At 50.1% G+C, this 17,031-nt stretch overlaps 1 protein-coding gene across 1 annotated transcript; it reads right to left on the bottom strand.

Annotated features, from left to right (window-relative positions):
- Positions 1 to 1,166: 1,166 nt before the first annotated feature.
- Positions 1,167 to 16,725, bottom strand: LAT2 (linker for activation of T cells family member 2). The gene is made up of 13 exons (XM_018919301.3): positions 16,502 to 16,725; positions 11,167 to 11,259; positions 9,910 to 9,949; positions 8,466 to 8,509; positions 7,592 to 7,646; positions 6,936 to 6,979; positions 6,144 to 6,182; positions 5,552 to 5,582; positions 5,360 to 5,439; positions 4,896 to 4,961; positions 4,066 to 4,128; positions 3,180 to 3,264; positions 1,167 to 1,971 (listed from the first exon to the last, which is right to left on the bottom strand). Exons 1-13 carry the CDS (start codon positions 16,620 to 16,622, stop codon positions 1,953 to 1,955), a joined length of 780 nt encoding a protein of 259 aa, XP_018774846.2. The 5' UTR covers positions 16,623 to 16,725; the 3' UTR covers positions 1,167 to 1,952.
- Positions 16,726 to 17,031: the final 306 nt, after the last annotated feature.

Genomic DNA, 17,031 nt, shown 5'->3' with positions numbered 1-17,031 from the left:
GCTTTACAAAGGATTTACACCTCACTACAGCTGACTGCTCTGGGGTGCTGCAAAGGGGGATTTGCTCAGACCCCAGTAAGTGAAGGGAAGAGTCTCCACTTCCAGTTCTGCCCTGCCTGCTTTGGCTGCACAGCTATCAAACTCAGGCTTTGGCAATGGAGGATTGGAAAATTGTAAAATTTTCTTGTACCAAGAAAATCTAACTGGTGTAATCTGCCTCCCTGCTTAGTGAGGAGAACAATAAATCTTGTATTTTCATGTTCTGACCATGCACTGACCTAATGCCTAGAACTTTCTGGGAGGTCTCCAGCTGGATCTGCTGCTGTGTGCCAAGGATCTGTCACTGCTGCTAATCTCCTATTCATGAATGGCTCCCTTGGCTGGGAGATGAATCACCTGACATCACTCACAACCAGCTCACCCTCGCAGTGAACAACCCACAGTCTGCAGCACTTCATGGAAACTGGAATCTTCTTCAGGTGCTGAGGGTGAATCCCAACAGTCTGACAGCCCTGTGAGGTCCAGGCACAATTTCAGTGACAAAAGCACCCTTTTCCTGTCACTGTCTGTGCTGCTGGCTCAGGGGCACCCTGCTGCCATGCACCTGGGCAGACTTTTTGCAGAGCATTTGACCATCAGGAGACCTAAGGGTGTGAGGAGAAACTGGGTTGGAGTGAGTAGAAAACCAGGCTGTAGCTCCCTGCCTGTCTGCCTCCCTGAAGTGCACTGATCTCTGTTGTAAAAGTCCTGTGGAAACTTGTAGCATTTGTAGGGACCAGTTGCAAACCTTCTCCTGAGCCAAACTCCAACCCAGCCACCATTTCAGCTGCACCAACAGTGGGCACCTGTGGTCTCTCTTGGTTCTGCTAAAATTGGAGCCAAGTTGTCTGCAGCAGGAAGCACCTGGCATCCCTTCTCCCACACCACAGCTCTCTAACCCTTAGCTCCCCTTCTCTGCTCACTCACCATGACTGTGGGCTGTGTTCTTTCCTGAAACACAGTTTTCTGATCTGATTTAGAGGAAGAAGGCTTTTAATGCATTTTCTCCCCATAAGATCCTGCACATCACTCCATGTCACCTCCCATTTCTTTGACACGTGGTCATGCAGACATCTATCATGGCAAAGCATAGCAAAACACCCAATTTTCTTTGGAAGCTTTTCAGTTTTAATAAAGAAGTGTTCCAGAAGTGCCAGATCTGTGCATCAGGGCTCAGGAGACAGGGATTCTGTTTCTGGGATGATGTTCCAACAGCCATATTGAAGGAATGGTGCAGTTTCTGAGGCTGGGGGCTGTGGATCTGACTCTCACTTGCTGCTGTTCTTTGTATCAATATAAAACAGATACTGAAACACCAGGAAAACTGCCACAGACCAACCCTGTGAATGACATGCCCGTGGATAAGCAGGCATTTAATCCTCTTTAGCTCTTGTGAACAGGTTGGAATCTCATTCAGCTCCAGACAGCCACTGCTGTTATAAACACCACCTCTGCCTCACCAGTTCCTCTCACATAGGAAACTGTTTCTATAGGAGAGCACAGGAACTAAATCAGAACATAATCCCTGTGGCTTAATACATCGGGCATGAGTCACCCTGACAAATTAAGTAGCTGGCTGCATTACTGCTCAGCAAGGGAAGGATTCATTTCATGCCTGCCAGGAGAAAACATTGCCCAGACTGGCCACCTTCGAGTGGACACAGGGAATGTGACTGGGATGAGGAGCCTGGGGCTTGCCCGTGGTCACTGGGGGCAGAGTGCTTTCTCCACTTGCTGGCTTGCAGTTGGACTCCTGTGGGGCTTCAAGCAGTGCAGCTCTTCTTTCAGTAACACCCCTTCTGTGTCACTGCAGGCACAGTTTGGAGAGGAGATTTCACTGAGGGATGGAAATCTCCCCTCTCCCTTTGTGCTTGTTTGCTGGGTGTCCTCTTACAGCTCAGCAAAAGATTTCTTCAGACTTTATGCAGAATACTTGAAATAAGAGGAGAAAAACAGTGAGTCCACTGACTTTTAACCCCTGCCTTCAGCTTAACTCTGCTGCCTGCTACATTTTCTTGCCAAGTAGTGACATACACTACCAAGTGTCCATGTCTAAGCAGAAGCCCCATTCATGCTCCTGGAGGAGGATCCCTGATCAGAGCAGGAGGCACAGAGGCACCAGGAGCCCATTTCTCAGTTCAGCCTCCCTTGGGGGAGAACTTCTGCTGGCATTTGTCGGTTGGATATTGAAATTTCAGAATATTACTCTGCTAGCAAAGGCTACAACAGAGGCATCATTATAATGGCAAAAAGATGCCTGGCAGCAAGACATGGTCAGATTTCTCAGGCTGGCTTTTTCCATGTCCAGCTACATCCAGCAGAAGCAAATGCCCTAGTGTGCAGAATGGGATGACTGTGCTTTGCATGGCGGGGACAAATCTTAAGTATTCTGTATGGCTTCAGAAATATCCAATTTTGGGACAGTCTGGGGAATAGAAAACCCTCTAAAACCAGAGCAACTGGCACGTGGCATAAGGATAATCCCACTGGGCCTCTGTAGGTGCTCAAGAGGGTAAAAACCCAACAAGGAGAGTGATACTGGTCCCAGTCCATCTCCCAGCTGGAGTCCTGGTCCAGTCTGGAGCAGGGTGACCAGCACCACCCAGCACATCAATCACTGTCCCTCAGTGTCATGCAACCTTTCTGCAGCTCTCTGCAGATTTTTTACTTTCTCTGCCTTCAGTAACTCTTTATCAGCAGCATCAGGCTGGTGCTGATGATGGGGCAGGATGTGTGGTCTGAGCACAGCAGGCAGGGCTCAGCTGAGGGAATCCCTGCTCAAAGCAGGGGGTTTGGGTGTCCCTGCCCACAGCATGTGGCAGTGCTGTCTCAAGGTGCCCTGGAGCAGTTTGGAGTTCCTGTGCCCATTGGAGGAGGGCAGTGCTGGAGCTGGGACGTGGACTTGGACAAATTTGTCTCCATGGTCCACGTTAGCTTGGCATCAGCCAGAGATGAGGCACTGCACAGGGTGGGCTCCTCACACTCCTCACTGCTCACGTGGGCTGCTGGTGTTGCCAGCAAGGGCAGAGCTCCAGCTGAACTCCCTTTGGCACAAACCAAATCCTCCACCCCTAAATAAACACCAGAAACCAAACCCTCCCACCCTACATTAACACACCAACCCTTCCCTCTGTTTCTACCTTTGCTCTGGCAGCAGGGCAGGGCCTGACACAGGAGCTGTGTTGATGTAGTCTGGCTCATCATCCGAGCTTTCTGTCACTGGGGCTGTGGGTGAGGATGAAGCACTGATCAGTGAGTGGTGTAAAAACACACACTGTAAAAACACACAGACCACTGACACAGCATGTGTCCTGCCAATATTTAGCCTTTGGTGCTGACATGTTTTTGTGCCTGGGCTAAGAAAACTCAGATCAGTGTCAAGGTCTCCTTGAAGAGGCTTCAAAATGATCACAGCAAATTTGCAAACATTCTGGGCAGCTCTTCAGAGCCAAAAAAGATTTAATCTAGAGAATGTGCAAACAGGAATCACTTTGCTTAGACAACTTTCACACCAGAGCTCTTAAATATATATGTGCACAGTCCCCACTGTCCCCCAGGCCAGAACTACCCTCATGCCTCACAGGAAGCCACACGTTAAATGAAACTGTTGTTAAAAGGTCAGCTTGAGAAACAGGGCCCCTGACCACAGCAGGAGAGTCACTTTGAGCCACTGGGTGTGTGCACAAAGTTCTGTGGCACAGGAGATTCCACAGCTGTGCCTGTGCTGGGGCTATTCAGTTGTAAGAGGATTTCAGACCTGAAGAGCAACATTTCTCTGAAGCATCCCCTGGTCAGGGTTTAGGCACAGCCCCCCAAAAGATGCCTTTGGAGTATGACAGACACCACGTCCCAGCAGAGCAGCATTCAGCTGCAGGAGTGTGTTACAGTTTGCACATTGCCTTGGATATTTATCATGGACAACTGGGGAAGAAGCTAACTCAAGACAAGGGTGATGGATGCATTGCCCTTGCATGGTCTATACTGGCCTGGTGCTCCAAGCACAGCAAATAACAGCTGAGAACATACCTTGCCCTTGCTGGAGTTTCCATGTGAGTATTGCCATGCTGTTCTCATAGTCCATAGCATCATCTGTGACAAGGAAGGGTTTGGACAGGACAATACTGAGCAGCAAAGGGACAAAAAAGGGGCCTTTGTGGGCCCCCTCCTGCAAGTGCCCCCTCCTGCCCCGTGCACGTGGCTGAGCTTCCAGCCAGCTCAGATCTGCTGATGCTGCCTCATCATTTCCCAGCCCTGGCCACGTGCCTGGATCTCTGCAGGCAGGGATGGGGATCAGACAGGTCCCTGCTGCTCCTGCCTCCTCTAATCACTCTGCACAAAGCCAGGCAGGACAGGCTTCAGCAGTGCAGAAAGCCTGTGTTAGCTCACAGAAGGAAACCAAACTGACTTCCTATTTTGATTGCAACACCCCAGGACTGATGCTAGAAGCCCTGAAGAGACACTGTGGTCCAGTGTCACCCTCCACAAGCTTCCTGGCTGCAGCCTTCATGCTGGATTTGGTGAGAAACCTGACCTAGGGGCTAGAACCATAATCATCCTGGCTAAAACAACACTAAAGATGCAGACCCCAAAGCTCCTGAATTGCTGCAGAAACCACCAAGTGAAAGACACAAGGGTGAAGGCATCACCATGAGCATTTTCCTGCAGAAAGGGGAAATGTTCCAGGCCTGCTCCATGCCTGCAGCAGCCCCTGTGTGTCAGCCCCATGACACAGAGCTGGTGGAAACAAGCTGGGAAGAGCTGAGCTGGGAACAAGCAGGTTTCCCTTGGCTAAGCAGGTGACCATCCTTCTCTGCACTTGGTGTGACACACATGACCCGTGCCAGCAGCACCCTTACCTGGATCAGAGCCCTGAGACACTCCAATGGTGACATTTTCATAGGAATAGGAATCCTCATCTTTCTCTGATGGAGAGAAGAAAGAGGAGTGACAAAGGACCTATGGAAGTGTAAGTGACCTGGGGAGATCCCTCAGCACCTGTGGGCTGTTTCCCACAATGAAATGTAGGTTAGCTAAAAAATAGTCAGTCTTAGTGACAGCCTGTGGTGACCAAGGGATGGAATCAGGTCACTCCCACAGGAGCACAGTCACCAATGGTTTGGGGCAGTGCTGTTTATAGGCAACAGATGGACTGATGGACTGGGATACCTCAAACCCCACAGCTCTGCTGCACCCTTTTAATGAATGTGTCCCCTGGCCCCCCACTTGCTTCAGGCCACACACAGGGATGCACAGAGCTCAGCAAGAGCAGCCTCACGAGCTCCTGGAGCCCAGGGAGAGCCAGGCTGGAGAAGGAACCCACCTTGCTTGCATGGAGACCCCGCACGGGGGGGACTGAAGAGCCTGCTGCAATTGTAGTAGTGACCCAGAGACATGGGCTCCCTGTGAGGAGAGCAGCACTGTCAGCTCCTCCTGCCCAGGCTGAGCTGTGGGAGCACTGGGACAGCACTGGGACCAGGGTGGCTCCCTGCTGGCAGCAGCACTGGGTACTTACACGTAGGCAGTGTCTTCTTGCAGGCAGTTCTCTGTAAGAACAAGGGTTTGCTGTCAGCATCCCACCATGGCATCAACCTGAACAGCCATCCCTGGGCAGAGCTGGACAAACCCCCAGCACAGCCACAGCCCCAAAGCCTGCCCACAGCAGAGCAGGGAGCACAGGGAGCCCTGATCCAGCCCAGCTCCTGGGAAAACCCCGGCTCTCCACCTCTCATGGACACATCCTGCCAGCTGGCAGGACACGGGGAATACGCTCCCTGGCTCGGGAAAGGAGAGCACAGCCCCACACAGCAATAATCCTCTTAGGGCAAGCAGCAGCTCACCCTGCCCGGGAGGGAGCAGCGGGCTCGGAGTGCCCATCCCCTCTGCTCTGCCCGCTAATCAGATCAGCGGGAGGCTCACAAAGCAATCTCTAAATGGACCGAGCCAGAGCTCTGCCAGCTGCAGTGCTGGCTGCCCGTGTGCTCCCTGCCAGCTCCCATCCCCTGGAAAAAAAAATGTACTCCCTGCCAGCTCCCATCCCCTGGGACCCCCCATCCCCTCCAGCCTTCCTTCCTTCCCTGCCTCCCAGGCACGGCTGCAGCATTTACCTGCCAGGAAATTCTGGTACCTGGGCTCGTCCCTGCTCCCTGGGGACAAGAGAGGGGCACGTTAGACATGATCTGAAGCTGAGTGATGGGAGCAGTTTGACAGTGGAGGCACAGAGTATTGCAGCACCAGCAGCTCTATCCCCCTCAGCTCTGAGGTCAGGGGACATGGCTGCAAGGCTGGACACTCCAGGGGACAGGAGCTGGGACAGCCAGGGGTGATGTTTTAAACAATCTGTGCCTGTGGCTGTAACCAGGACTGGTCAGCCACAGCAGGATGAGCACTGGGCTTTAAACTCAGACCCAGGATAGACCCACATTCAGATGGACGTGGGCCTGCCGGAGCAAGTCCAGAGGAGTGAACAAAGGGGCTCCAAGGGCTGAGCCCTCTGCTCCAGAGACAGCCTGGGAGAGCTGGGATTGCACAGCCTGGAAAAGAGGAGGCTCTGGGGAGGCCCTGGAGCCCCTTCTAAAGGAGAGACGGACTTTGGACAAGGGCTGGGAGTGCCAGGACAAGGGGGAATGGCTTCCCACTGACAGAGGGCAGGGTTAGGTGGGATATTGGGAAGAGGTTTTTCCCTGTGAGGGTGTGAGGTCCTGACACAGGGTGCCCAGAGCAGCTGTGGCTGCTCCATCCCTGCAAGCATCCAAGACCAGGGTGGATGGGGCTTGGAGCAGCCTGGTCTAATGGAAGGTGTCCCTGCCCATGGCAGGGGGTGGAATGACATCATTTCAAGGTCCCTTCCACCTCCAACAGCTCTGATGTTCATTGTGTCTTCCCAGGAAGCTGCTCACCATATCCAGGGTGACGGGAAGCACTGAGCTCTTTGGTGGCTTTACTGAAAGAGAGAAAAGAGACCTAAAATCCCAGGTCTGGGCAAACTCTACCAGCAGTTACACACCATCAGAAGGACCATCCATGAAACCTCCCTGTGAGGTTATCAAGTCCACACATGGAGCAAGGGGAGATTAAGAACTTGGGGTAAAATCCCAATATGGGAATAGCTATGCTTGAACATTGCAGCAGAGTTACAATGGCAGTGAAGTTACTGGGGGTTTTGGGGATGGGGAGAAAGGGATTTATCACACCAAACTGCTTCTCAGTGAATAATGGCCATTTCTTTTCCATGATGTTATCTGTTATGTAGAGCCACAGCTCACTCTCCTGGGTTTGATTTAATCAGTTGCCAGAAGAATGCAGCCAGACTGAACAAAATCCACAAAAAAGTCTAAATATACTATTGACCATCAACAAGTGGACAACCCAATCAAGGTGATGTCCCTGCTCCTTCCCAGGAGGTTGGACTAGGTGACCTTGAAAGGTCCCTTGCAATCCAAACTATTCTTGGATTCTAAGGGGCCAGAATGCAATCCCAAATGTTCATCTATGGTGGGTGGATTTCATCCAACCTTGGCTCTAGAGCTAGATTTTATTTGGGTTTTTTTCCTACCTTGCAATTGATAAGTTTTCAGGTTCCTTACTTTTTTCCAGCCTTCGGGTTGCAACTGGCAAGAACAACAACAAAATTACTGTATTAATTATTATGGCAGTAGCAGATGTGCCAAAGAGCACAGAACATCCACCAGAGGGGGATCCCTGGGACTGGCATTTTCCTAAAATAGCTTCCAGACTGTTCCTTGAATGTTCAAAAATGGTCAAAACAAGAAGCAACTGGAGAAAAAGCTGGTGTCTGTGCACACCACAGAGCCTGCAGACACTGCTGGAGGAAGCTCCAGTCCCAGCTGCTGCCTTCTCACCTACTGTCCCCAAACCCACCTGATTTTGGGCCATTCCCCTCCCTGCACACTGCCAGGGGCAGCCAAGAGCTTTGGTTGGGTTGAGATTAAAGACTTGCAGAGGGGCTGAGGGGCTGGAGCCAGCAGAGTCCTCGGGCAGGGCAGAGCCATCTGCAGATGGACACATCCCACAAGGACCTGGCAGCTGCTCCTGGTGACACAGAACTCAGAATTTCAGCCCTGAACCCAGCCTGCTGCAGGAAGCAGTGAGGAGGATGATGGGTGAGTCACTGTGTCACCCACACCTTCATTCTCACTGGGTGCCCTGCCTGGCTCCAAGGGCCCCACAGCTGAGGTGTCACTTCTCAACAACATCACTTCACTGAATTATTTTCAATGCAAAGGGCACTTTTTAAACTACAGCTCAGAATTCACACACCTAGAAGCATCTAAGGTGGCTTGGACAATCCAGGTCTCATCACTTCCTGGCCTGGCCTCAAGGTGACCCCTTGAACATGACTTTGTCCCTGTTCTGTGCAGGCAGGGCCCTCCCCCCCAGGCAGAGCCACATGCAGAGCTCATACTCACAGGTATGGGATCGAATCACCTCAAACCTGGGCTGGCTTTCGAGCCTGGAAAAAACAGCAGCACAAGCTCAGCTGAATTTTGGGGTTTATGACAAGGGAAACAGATAGAAGAGACCTGACTGGTGAGTGGAGGGCAGAGAGCACCATGCTGGGCTCTGTGAGATGACAGGCTGCATTGCTCAGCATGTCATGCAGGGCTTGTATGAGCTGGGAGCAGCTTCCTGGACTCTTTGAGCCTTTAAAGACAAGATGTGGTTTTGGAACACTGGTAGAGTGGCCAACATCAGCAAGGGAAGGATCCAGGGAGGAGGAGAACATCATTTAGGATAATTCTCATTCTGATGCTTCAGCCACCAAAGGCCAGAAGAACATTTTTAGTCACAAAAAAATGGATGTTCATGCATGAAGTGGCTTCAAACCCCCCTGCTTCACCTCCACTGCTGCCTCTGCCCCTCCCATCATCCCTTACTATCAACATGAATAAAATAAGATTATCAATGATAACCTATGGCCAGGAACCTCTTTACTTTTCAGTTAATAGGAGAGGTGTTCTTCAGAACACAAGAGAATTCAACATCTTTTCTACTGCAGGTGTTTCTACACAGGCACTTATTAATTCCAATTTTGGGAACCCTTTCCCCCTTTTTCATTGGGGTTGCCCCATACCCAGCTGGGATTCATGGCCCAAGGCTGTCATAAAACCCAAACACAGAGCCAAACCACTTTGCTTGCAAACCACACCTCCAAAAAGAGCACACAGCACCACAAACCTGAGCCCAAACCACCCAATCCAGGTATAAATTTCAAGAAGTTGGGACAATTCAGCAAGAGTCCTCGAGGGATGGAGCCTTCAGTGGCTGCTCCATCAGTCTGCAATGGATCACTCTGGAGCCTTTCCACACAGAAACAAACCCCAACCCCTTGGAGGCCTTTGCAGAGCCACATTGCATCTCCTGTAACAAAGCTTACCACTCAACTTTTCTTTTTTTAACATCATTTGCTGTGGTTTGTCTGTTGCTGAAGGAAACAAGGGGCAGTGCATGTGTGTACACCTTTATGGAATAAAAAAATCTTTCCATCTCATCTCAGGGCACAACAGAACAGGAGAAGAACTTGCCCTTCTCTCCCAGACCTTTTCCAACTAGTTAATGATTCAGTGACATCACAGTCAGAGCTTCACTTTCATTATGGATTATTCTCAGTGAAGGCATTGCCCATTCAGCAGCACCTTGGGCTGGGGCACACTGCCTTGCATCCCGTCCTGGCATTATTTTATTTTATTATTTATTTTATTTTTTATTATTTTATTTTATTTTTATTTTTGATTTTTTTATTATTTTATTTTATTTTATTTTATATAAACCCAGACTTCAGCTTGGCTCTGGCTCTGGCTCACCCTGGCTGGGTTGTCTGGGGGAGAAACACAACTGGGAAATGCAACTTACTGGCTCCTCTGCTCATCCAGCTCTGCCTCCCGTTTGGTAGCTGGAAGACAAGGGAACAAAGAGCTCTTAGAAAGGATAATTTGGGAGCTGGAGATCAGAAAGGCCAATAAAACACATCCACAAAGCTTCTTCAGCACGTCAGGACAGCAGAGGCAGCGAGCAGCAGTTGCAGTAGGGCTTTGATGAAATTTTTTGAAACTGTGTTTGCTTTGTGGCTTTTGTCCCAAACCTCACCAAGCAAAGCAGCCAGTCCTGCCCCCAAACCCCAAACTGCAGCCTGTCCCCCACTGAAACCCACCCAATGCTCAGGGAGGGGCTCAAACCCCACTGGGTGCTCACCCTACTCTCTGGATGAATTTATCTTCCAGACTCCCCTTGCCTGCCCTGCTGTCCCAAATCCCAGGATTTGTGTACCTGGAGCTCATCCTCCCAGGTGGAGCCCCAAAGCCACGCACTGCAATGACCATGTAGAGGTCTCAGTGTTATTATCTCAGTGTTACATCTGCCCCAGGGAAGGGGGGGCTGCACTTTTGGGTGTTCCTTCCCTCCTGGCTCTCTGGCAGAGCCTCTTCTGTGCTCCAGCCGTGGGAGCATCCCCATGGAGACCCATGAGCAAACTGGGGAGAAGGTAACAGCAATGTCTGGGAGATGCACACAGGCTCCAGGCACTCCTCACAGCTCAGGGTGAGAAAATAAACCTCCCTGACAGAGCTCTGCAGCACAGTGGTAATTTATCCTGGTTTGGTCCTCCCCATTGGCCTTCCCTGTCCCTTTTCCCTATATGTTCATGTTCTAGAGAGTTCTCCCTTCCCTGTGTTCCCATTGGTTTGTGTAGCCCCGCCCATCCACCCTGGCATTCCCTATTGGTCCCTTCCCTGGATTTATACCCTGGATCCTCCTGTGTCTGTGTCTTTGGGCCCTGGACCCCTTCAGTGTTAGACTTCAATAAACTCTTGTTGGAACTCCAAACCTGGACCCTCCTGTGTCCTCACTGTCAAGTTTCTTCATTTGTCTGTCTGTCACCATGTGGGTGTCTGTGTCTGTCTGTCTGTCTGTCTGTCTGTGTGTGTCTGTCTGTGCTGTGCTCTCGTGGCTCCCACCCGCTGGCACAGGACGCTCTCAGTGAAGGTTTTACCCACCACCACCACGGACCACAGCCCATTCCCACAAGGGTACCCAGCTGAGCAGAGCCAAACCCACACGATGGGGGGGGACATTCCAAGAGGGAATTCCAGCCAGGGGACAGGCAGCACTTACCTGAGAGCTGGCACCTGATGCAGAGGCTGATGGCCGCCCCGAGCAGCAGCAGCGCCGTGGCCGCCCACAGCTCCGGCTGCAGCATGGCCCAGCCTGAAACACACAGCCAGGGGACCCTGTCAGCTGTGGGGACACAGGGGGCTGTGAGGCCATCCCTTGTGGCATTCACATTCTCTGGAAAAAATCCCTTTGCCCAGGATGTTTCCCCTGGGAAGAGGCCTCAGAGAAAAGGAAAACAATTCTGATCTCATTTGTTTCTCCTGTGCTGTGCTGATGTGGAATGTGTTTGGAGATTGTTCACCCACAGGTGATTGTTCCATTGCATTCTGCTGGGAGTTGTTTTCACTCTTTGGCCAGTCAGGGCTAGGCTGTGTCAGGGCTCTGGAGAGAGTCAGGAGTTTTCATTATTGTCTTTTTAGCCTTCTGTAAGTATCCTTCCTGTATTCTTTAATACAATATAGTATAATAAAGTAATAAATTAGCCTTCTGAGAACATGGAGTCAGATTGATCATTCCATGCCTTTGTTGGGGCATTCCCTGCAAATACAATAATCCCTCAGAGAGCTTTTAGCCCCAAAAAGTCAGGTGCTGTTTGCCCTCCCACCCCCGGGATCCAGGAGGCTGCTGAGGATGCAGAAGGGACTTTGGGCTTTTTCCTGCACTGCCCTGAATTACTCATTCCCAGTCCCCAAACCCACCCTGCTGCCATCAGACCTGTCAGCAGCCAACAATCTTTTAAAATCCAGAAGAGAGGGCAAAAGGGAGGCACTTAGCAGTATTTAAACAGCAAAGACCTTTGCACAACGTGCTCTGGCTCAGAGGGACTCCCAGTGTGAAATTCCCCACAGCTTTTTCTGCACTGAGCTGCCTCAGCCACTGGCTCTTCCCTCCTTTCCATGACAGGCTTTTTCACAAACAGCAGCTAACATTTTTAAACAATCATCTCAATTTGGCTTCAACTTCTTCCTTCAAAATACAAAACATCCTACAAAAATCACAGAAAGCAGCCTGCTGGCATGAGATGGATCATTCACCCATTCCTATTCCCCGGGGGCAGATTTTCTTTAGTTACAGATTATTTTAATTTATTTTTGGTTTGATCAACTCTCTGTTTTCCCCAGGGATGGAGACACTTCAACATGCCAAAGGCCAGAGCATCATCACTCTGGCTGGCTGGAAGCTTTCCTGCTGCCTACCTTCAACCTCCCTTACTACAACTTTAGCCTGTATTAAATTGGTGAATGAAAGAGAAATTATATATTACAGCAATTGATCATTAAAATCATTCAAAATAACAAAACAAATGCCAGTAGCAGACAATAGAAAGCAGCAGCTTGATTCTGCCCTGCTCAGCACCTTCTGCCTCTGCTTGATTAAAGTGGAATAAACAACCTTTCTCTGCCTAAACTCAGCAGAAGTTTGGAAGTTGCTCTGACAGCTCGTTCAGTTCAGAGAAAACCTAAAGCCTCCCATGGCAGCTGAGCCTGTGGGGGCTGAGCAGCTTCCTCCTGTCCCTGCCAGGCACTGGGAGCAGCAGCTGAGGGTGTGGTGGGAGCTTTGTGCTCCAGTTTGCCATTGAAGTCTCAGCCCTGTGCCACAATCCTGATTATCAGGGCAGGCTGAAAGTAACCATGGTGTAAATCAGCATGGAAGGAGAGGAAGGAAAATCCCTCATTTCCACTCAGACAGACCTTGGGCAAAGCCAGCAGCAGTGGCTGAAGGGGTTTGGTGTCAGCATCTTCCCAGTGGTTCCCAAACACCACTTGGCAGTCCAGAAGTGACCTCACCCTTTGCTTGGGGACAAACTGGGCTTTTTCCTCTTGTGCTCCAGGTTCCCTGGGCTCTGCAGGACCTGGCAGCCACCAGCACTCACTCCACCATAGCTTTGCCTTCTACAGGCCCCCAGAGGCCTCTCTGTCCCTTTTTTGCAGCACTTTCTGAAGAAGATGAGATGAGTTATTCTAAATGTATTGCCCAGACCTCCATGCCCCCACCCCAGAGGAGCAGGACCCAAAAGAGCCTAGTCAAAACCATGGGGTTTCTCCCATCATTTTTCCTTTGCTCAGCATCTCCCATGGAAATCATGAGCTGTGGCTCATCTCTAAAGCATCTCCAAGAGGCAGCTGAGGGAAGTTGGTCCAGTGCTGCTGACTAAAATACAAAGGGCTGCAGTGCTGCTGCTTTGTGGGTTTCCTGGCCTTTTTTCTTTTTTTTTTTTTTCTTTTTTTTCTCTTCTTTTTATTTCTTTAAAGTGAAAGCAAGGCAGGGCTGAAGGCACCTGACAACACTGACCTAGTTTGTCCTGCTGCATGGCCAGCCTCCTGCTCCCTTCCAGAGCCAGTTTTATTTTGGTCACGGGCAGTGAGGCAGCAAAACCTGTCTGCTCCTGAGCCCAGGGACACAAAAAGTGGATCTTTGAGGGGCTGATGAAGAGGACATGGTGTGTCCCACCCCATCACAGCTTTATGCCCCAAGAAAACCCCAAAGTCACACTCACACACCAGCCTGGAGATCAATTGTGCTCCCCAAACACCCAAGTTCATGGAAAATCCTTTCTTCTGCTACAAGCCCTGCTCTGGTAAGGAGCTGACAGGAGGAGGTGATGAACAGATTTATGACAAGCAGAAGGCTGGAAGCACTTACTCACGGCTAGCAGGATATAAATAAAATATTTGGAAGGCTGAATGTGCTTCCCTGTGCTCTGCCCTGGGGAGCTGCAGAGCAGAACAAACAGCCCTGAGCCATGGAGGTCTCTGCACAGAGGGATGTGTGGAGTTCATGGATGGCCAGCCCTGCTTCCAAGAGGCTAAACAGGCACAATTTCACTGCACTCTTAAAAAAAGTAATGGGAACCTGTTTTGGTTTTTTTTTCCCCATCTAGTTTAGGAGGGACACTGGGATCGTGTTGCCATGCCCTGCTCGGTTCATGCACTTCTCTCTTCTCCTTTTGCCTGTTTTCCCCCCTCTTTGTGCTGAGGAAGCCAGTGGGACCAGGGCACAGCCACAAATCCCTCAGGAGCAGCTGCTCCAGACAAGCAATTCCTGGGAGAGTCTGGACACAGCTGTGCTCTCCTCGTCCTCCCAAACAGGGGCTGCTCCTTCTCAGATATTTTTAGCAATCAAGGAGAAAGGATTTTTCTCACTAAAAAAAAAAAAAATTGGGAAAATTAATGAACTTGGAAAAGTTTATCTGCTCTGTGCCAGGTCTTGTCCTAATTTAAGGATTCACCCCAGTAACAAGGCTCACTATGAAGATCCAAAGGAAGGAGAGGTGGTTTTATCCAGGAAGACTAAAAGGTCTTCTGCTTTTAATTGCACTGAAATGGAGAGTGAGAGGACATGGACACTCACTGTCCATCTCTCCAAGAGCAGCAAAACAAAGGGAGAACAACTTTCCAATTAAAATAAGGCAATTCTGGCTTCTAAAAGGAGTGGATATAGGCTGGATATGCACAAGCTGGAAATAAAATTCCTAATGGATGGAAAGTCTGGAATAACTTCCCAAAAGCAGCAAAGAGGCACAAAGCTCACTAAAAAAATCTGCAAGAGCACTTAAAGTGAACTTCAACTTCTTGCTGAGAAACCAGGAGTGTGAGGAGTGTGTAGATGTGGCCCCAGCAATGCCTGGTTTTCCATGAGATAATTCCTGATGAAGACATTTTAGCCCTTTGCAGATGTCAAGCCCACCCCTAAGTTCCCATTGCAAGATAAAGACTAAAATAATGTATTTATATTATGTATTTAATGTATTTATATTATGTATTCTATCTATCAAAAAATGCCCAAAAAGGCAAATATAAAGCAGTCACTTTCTCTCCCCTGCAGAAAGTTTTGTGGTCTGCACCAGTTTGCAGTAAATTAATTCTAATTCAGGCTGGTAGGATGAGTCACTGCTATGAAATATGAAGTGGAGAGAGTATTTAAAGACTCACCATATGAAATTCAGCACACTGACTTGTTGAACAGATGCAATATTCAGCTTGAGTCAATGTCTCTAACGTGTCTAAGAAAAGCAACTCCACTTTCTGTTTGCTTGTGTGGCACAGATTGCCACAGAAAGTCCCATCAGTTCAGGAATTAAAGTCTCAGACCAAGGAATCTCTCCTGTGGCTGGAATGACTTCAGTGACCAGCACTGAGCCTTCAGCAAAGCTCCTTTCCAGAGCTCTGCACATCTCATTTCCTACCAGATTTGTGCCAGTCTCAGGCTTCTTAGGAAGGCTGTGCCTTGGAGTTAAACTCTGGGGTTTTCACAGCTATTCAGGCAGATCAGGCTTTCATGCCAACAGATGCATTTCAGTAAAACTTATGATAAAAGGGGAAAGTTAGAATGGATAAACCAACTTCCACTTAGATTATAACTTTGGAAAACGCTTTTTAAAAACCTTGGGTGGAAAATATGGTGCAAAAACCCCAACCACAGCAGGCATGGCAGCACAAGAAGGAAACTCACAGACATATCTTGTATTTGTAACTGTTCCAGGCAGCACTGGAGCCTCCCAGCAGCATTTCACTGGGAGCCCAGGGGATGCCATGTTAGCAGCACAGGCACCCCCTGTGTAACCAAGGACTCCAAAGTGATCCAATCTCACACAAGATTATCCCAAAATTATCATCTTCTGCTAAATTATCTGCCTCGTGGCCCATCTTACACTGAACATTATTCACACAAGAGAAAACTGATGAAAACCCAAATCTCTCTCCATCTAGAATCAGCTATTCCAAGCATTTACATGCAGTGAAATAAATACACTCACATCCATGATGCCAGTCAGCCCTGAAATCAATGGAAAACCCAGGAAGTGTTGTTTGAATCAGCTATTTTTAAGGACTGGGCTTTGGAGGGGGAGCAGCGTGGGCTGCTGCAGTCCCAGAACTACACCAGGAGCCAGAGGAAGGACAGGGATGAGGGAAGCTCAGCACAGGCTGAACCTTCCAGAATATTTTAGAGGATGGGAATGCAGAAATAATGTAATTAAACCCACACTTCCATCAGCAGATGGGCAAGGAGATGCAAAGTACAATAGTGTAAAACAGACAATCCAGGTTGTGTGGGATGGGCTCCTCTCAGAGGGGTCTGAAAAGCTGCTGGGAAGAGAGAGCTGGAAATCCCTACCTTGGAGCTGCTGATGGCCAGGAGCAGCAGTGAGGAGGGGATGTCCACCCCGTTGCTGTTCAGAGAGGTTTCACAGGGATGACCTTGAACCTCCTTAAAAGGTCCCCAAGGTCTGAGGTGGCATCTCTGAGCCCACTGGGACACTCCAGTGTCCCCACACAGCCCCGGGTGCCTCCGGGCACTTTCCCCTGCCCATCCCTGCCTCCCTCACCCAGCTTACCCTGAGGTGTCCCAGCTCCTCCAGTTCCTCCAGCTCCTCCAGCTGCTGGGGCTGGAGCTGTTCCTGCAGGGCTCGTTGCAGTTCTGGTTTCCTGTCCCCTGTGAATCACCAACCCCAACATCCGCTGCCCAGCTGGGCGGCCCCGAGAGGCGACGCCTGCACAAACCCACCGGGGTCACTCTGTCTCCTGTGGGGAGAGGAGGAGGAGGAGGCTTGGGCAGTGTGGGACCCCACACAGCACTGAGGTCACTTCCCTTGAGCTCCAGATGCTCTTGGTGCCCCACAAAAGTCGAGGTTTCCTTTTGGCAAAGAGCCTGCACGGGAAGGACGCTGCGCGCTGGGAGCGGCAGGTGATGCCAGGAAAAGCTCAAAGCAGGCACAGCAAACTGCAATCCCTCTCTGGGGTTTGTGGAAAAGATGGGAACAAGTTACAAAGGCAGCAAACAGCCTGAGGACACTACTGCTGATGGGCAAAGCTGCAGCTCCTGTCCAGTGCTGGAAGAATAAAACCTGCTCTCATGTTCAGCAGA

This window comes from Serinus canaria, chromosome 19 (genome assembly GCF_022539315.1).
Source record: "Serinus canaria isolate serCan28SL12 chromosome 19, serCan2020, whole genome shotgun sequence".
Classification (NCBI taxonomy): domain Eukaryota; kingdom Metazoa; phylum Chordata; class Aves; order Passeriformes; family Fringillidae; genus Serinus; species Serinus canaria.
This window is presented reverse-complemented; position numbering and strand designations above follow the sequence as displayed.

Coding starts and splice junctions, on each gene's coding strand:
- LAT2 (XM_018919301.3), bottom strand. CDS start 16,622: ATGTTGGGGTTGGTGATTCACAGGGGACAGGAAACCAGAACTGCAACG. Junction 5,440..5,551: donor CAAGAAGACACTGCCTACGT/GTAAGTACCCAG, acceptor CTCTCCTCACAG/GGAGCCCATGTCTCTGGGTC. Junction 3,265..4,065: donor GAAACTCCAGCAAGGGCAAG/GTATGTTCTCAG, acceptor CCTCACCCACAG/CCCCAGTGACAGAAAGCTCG.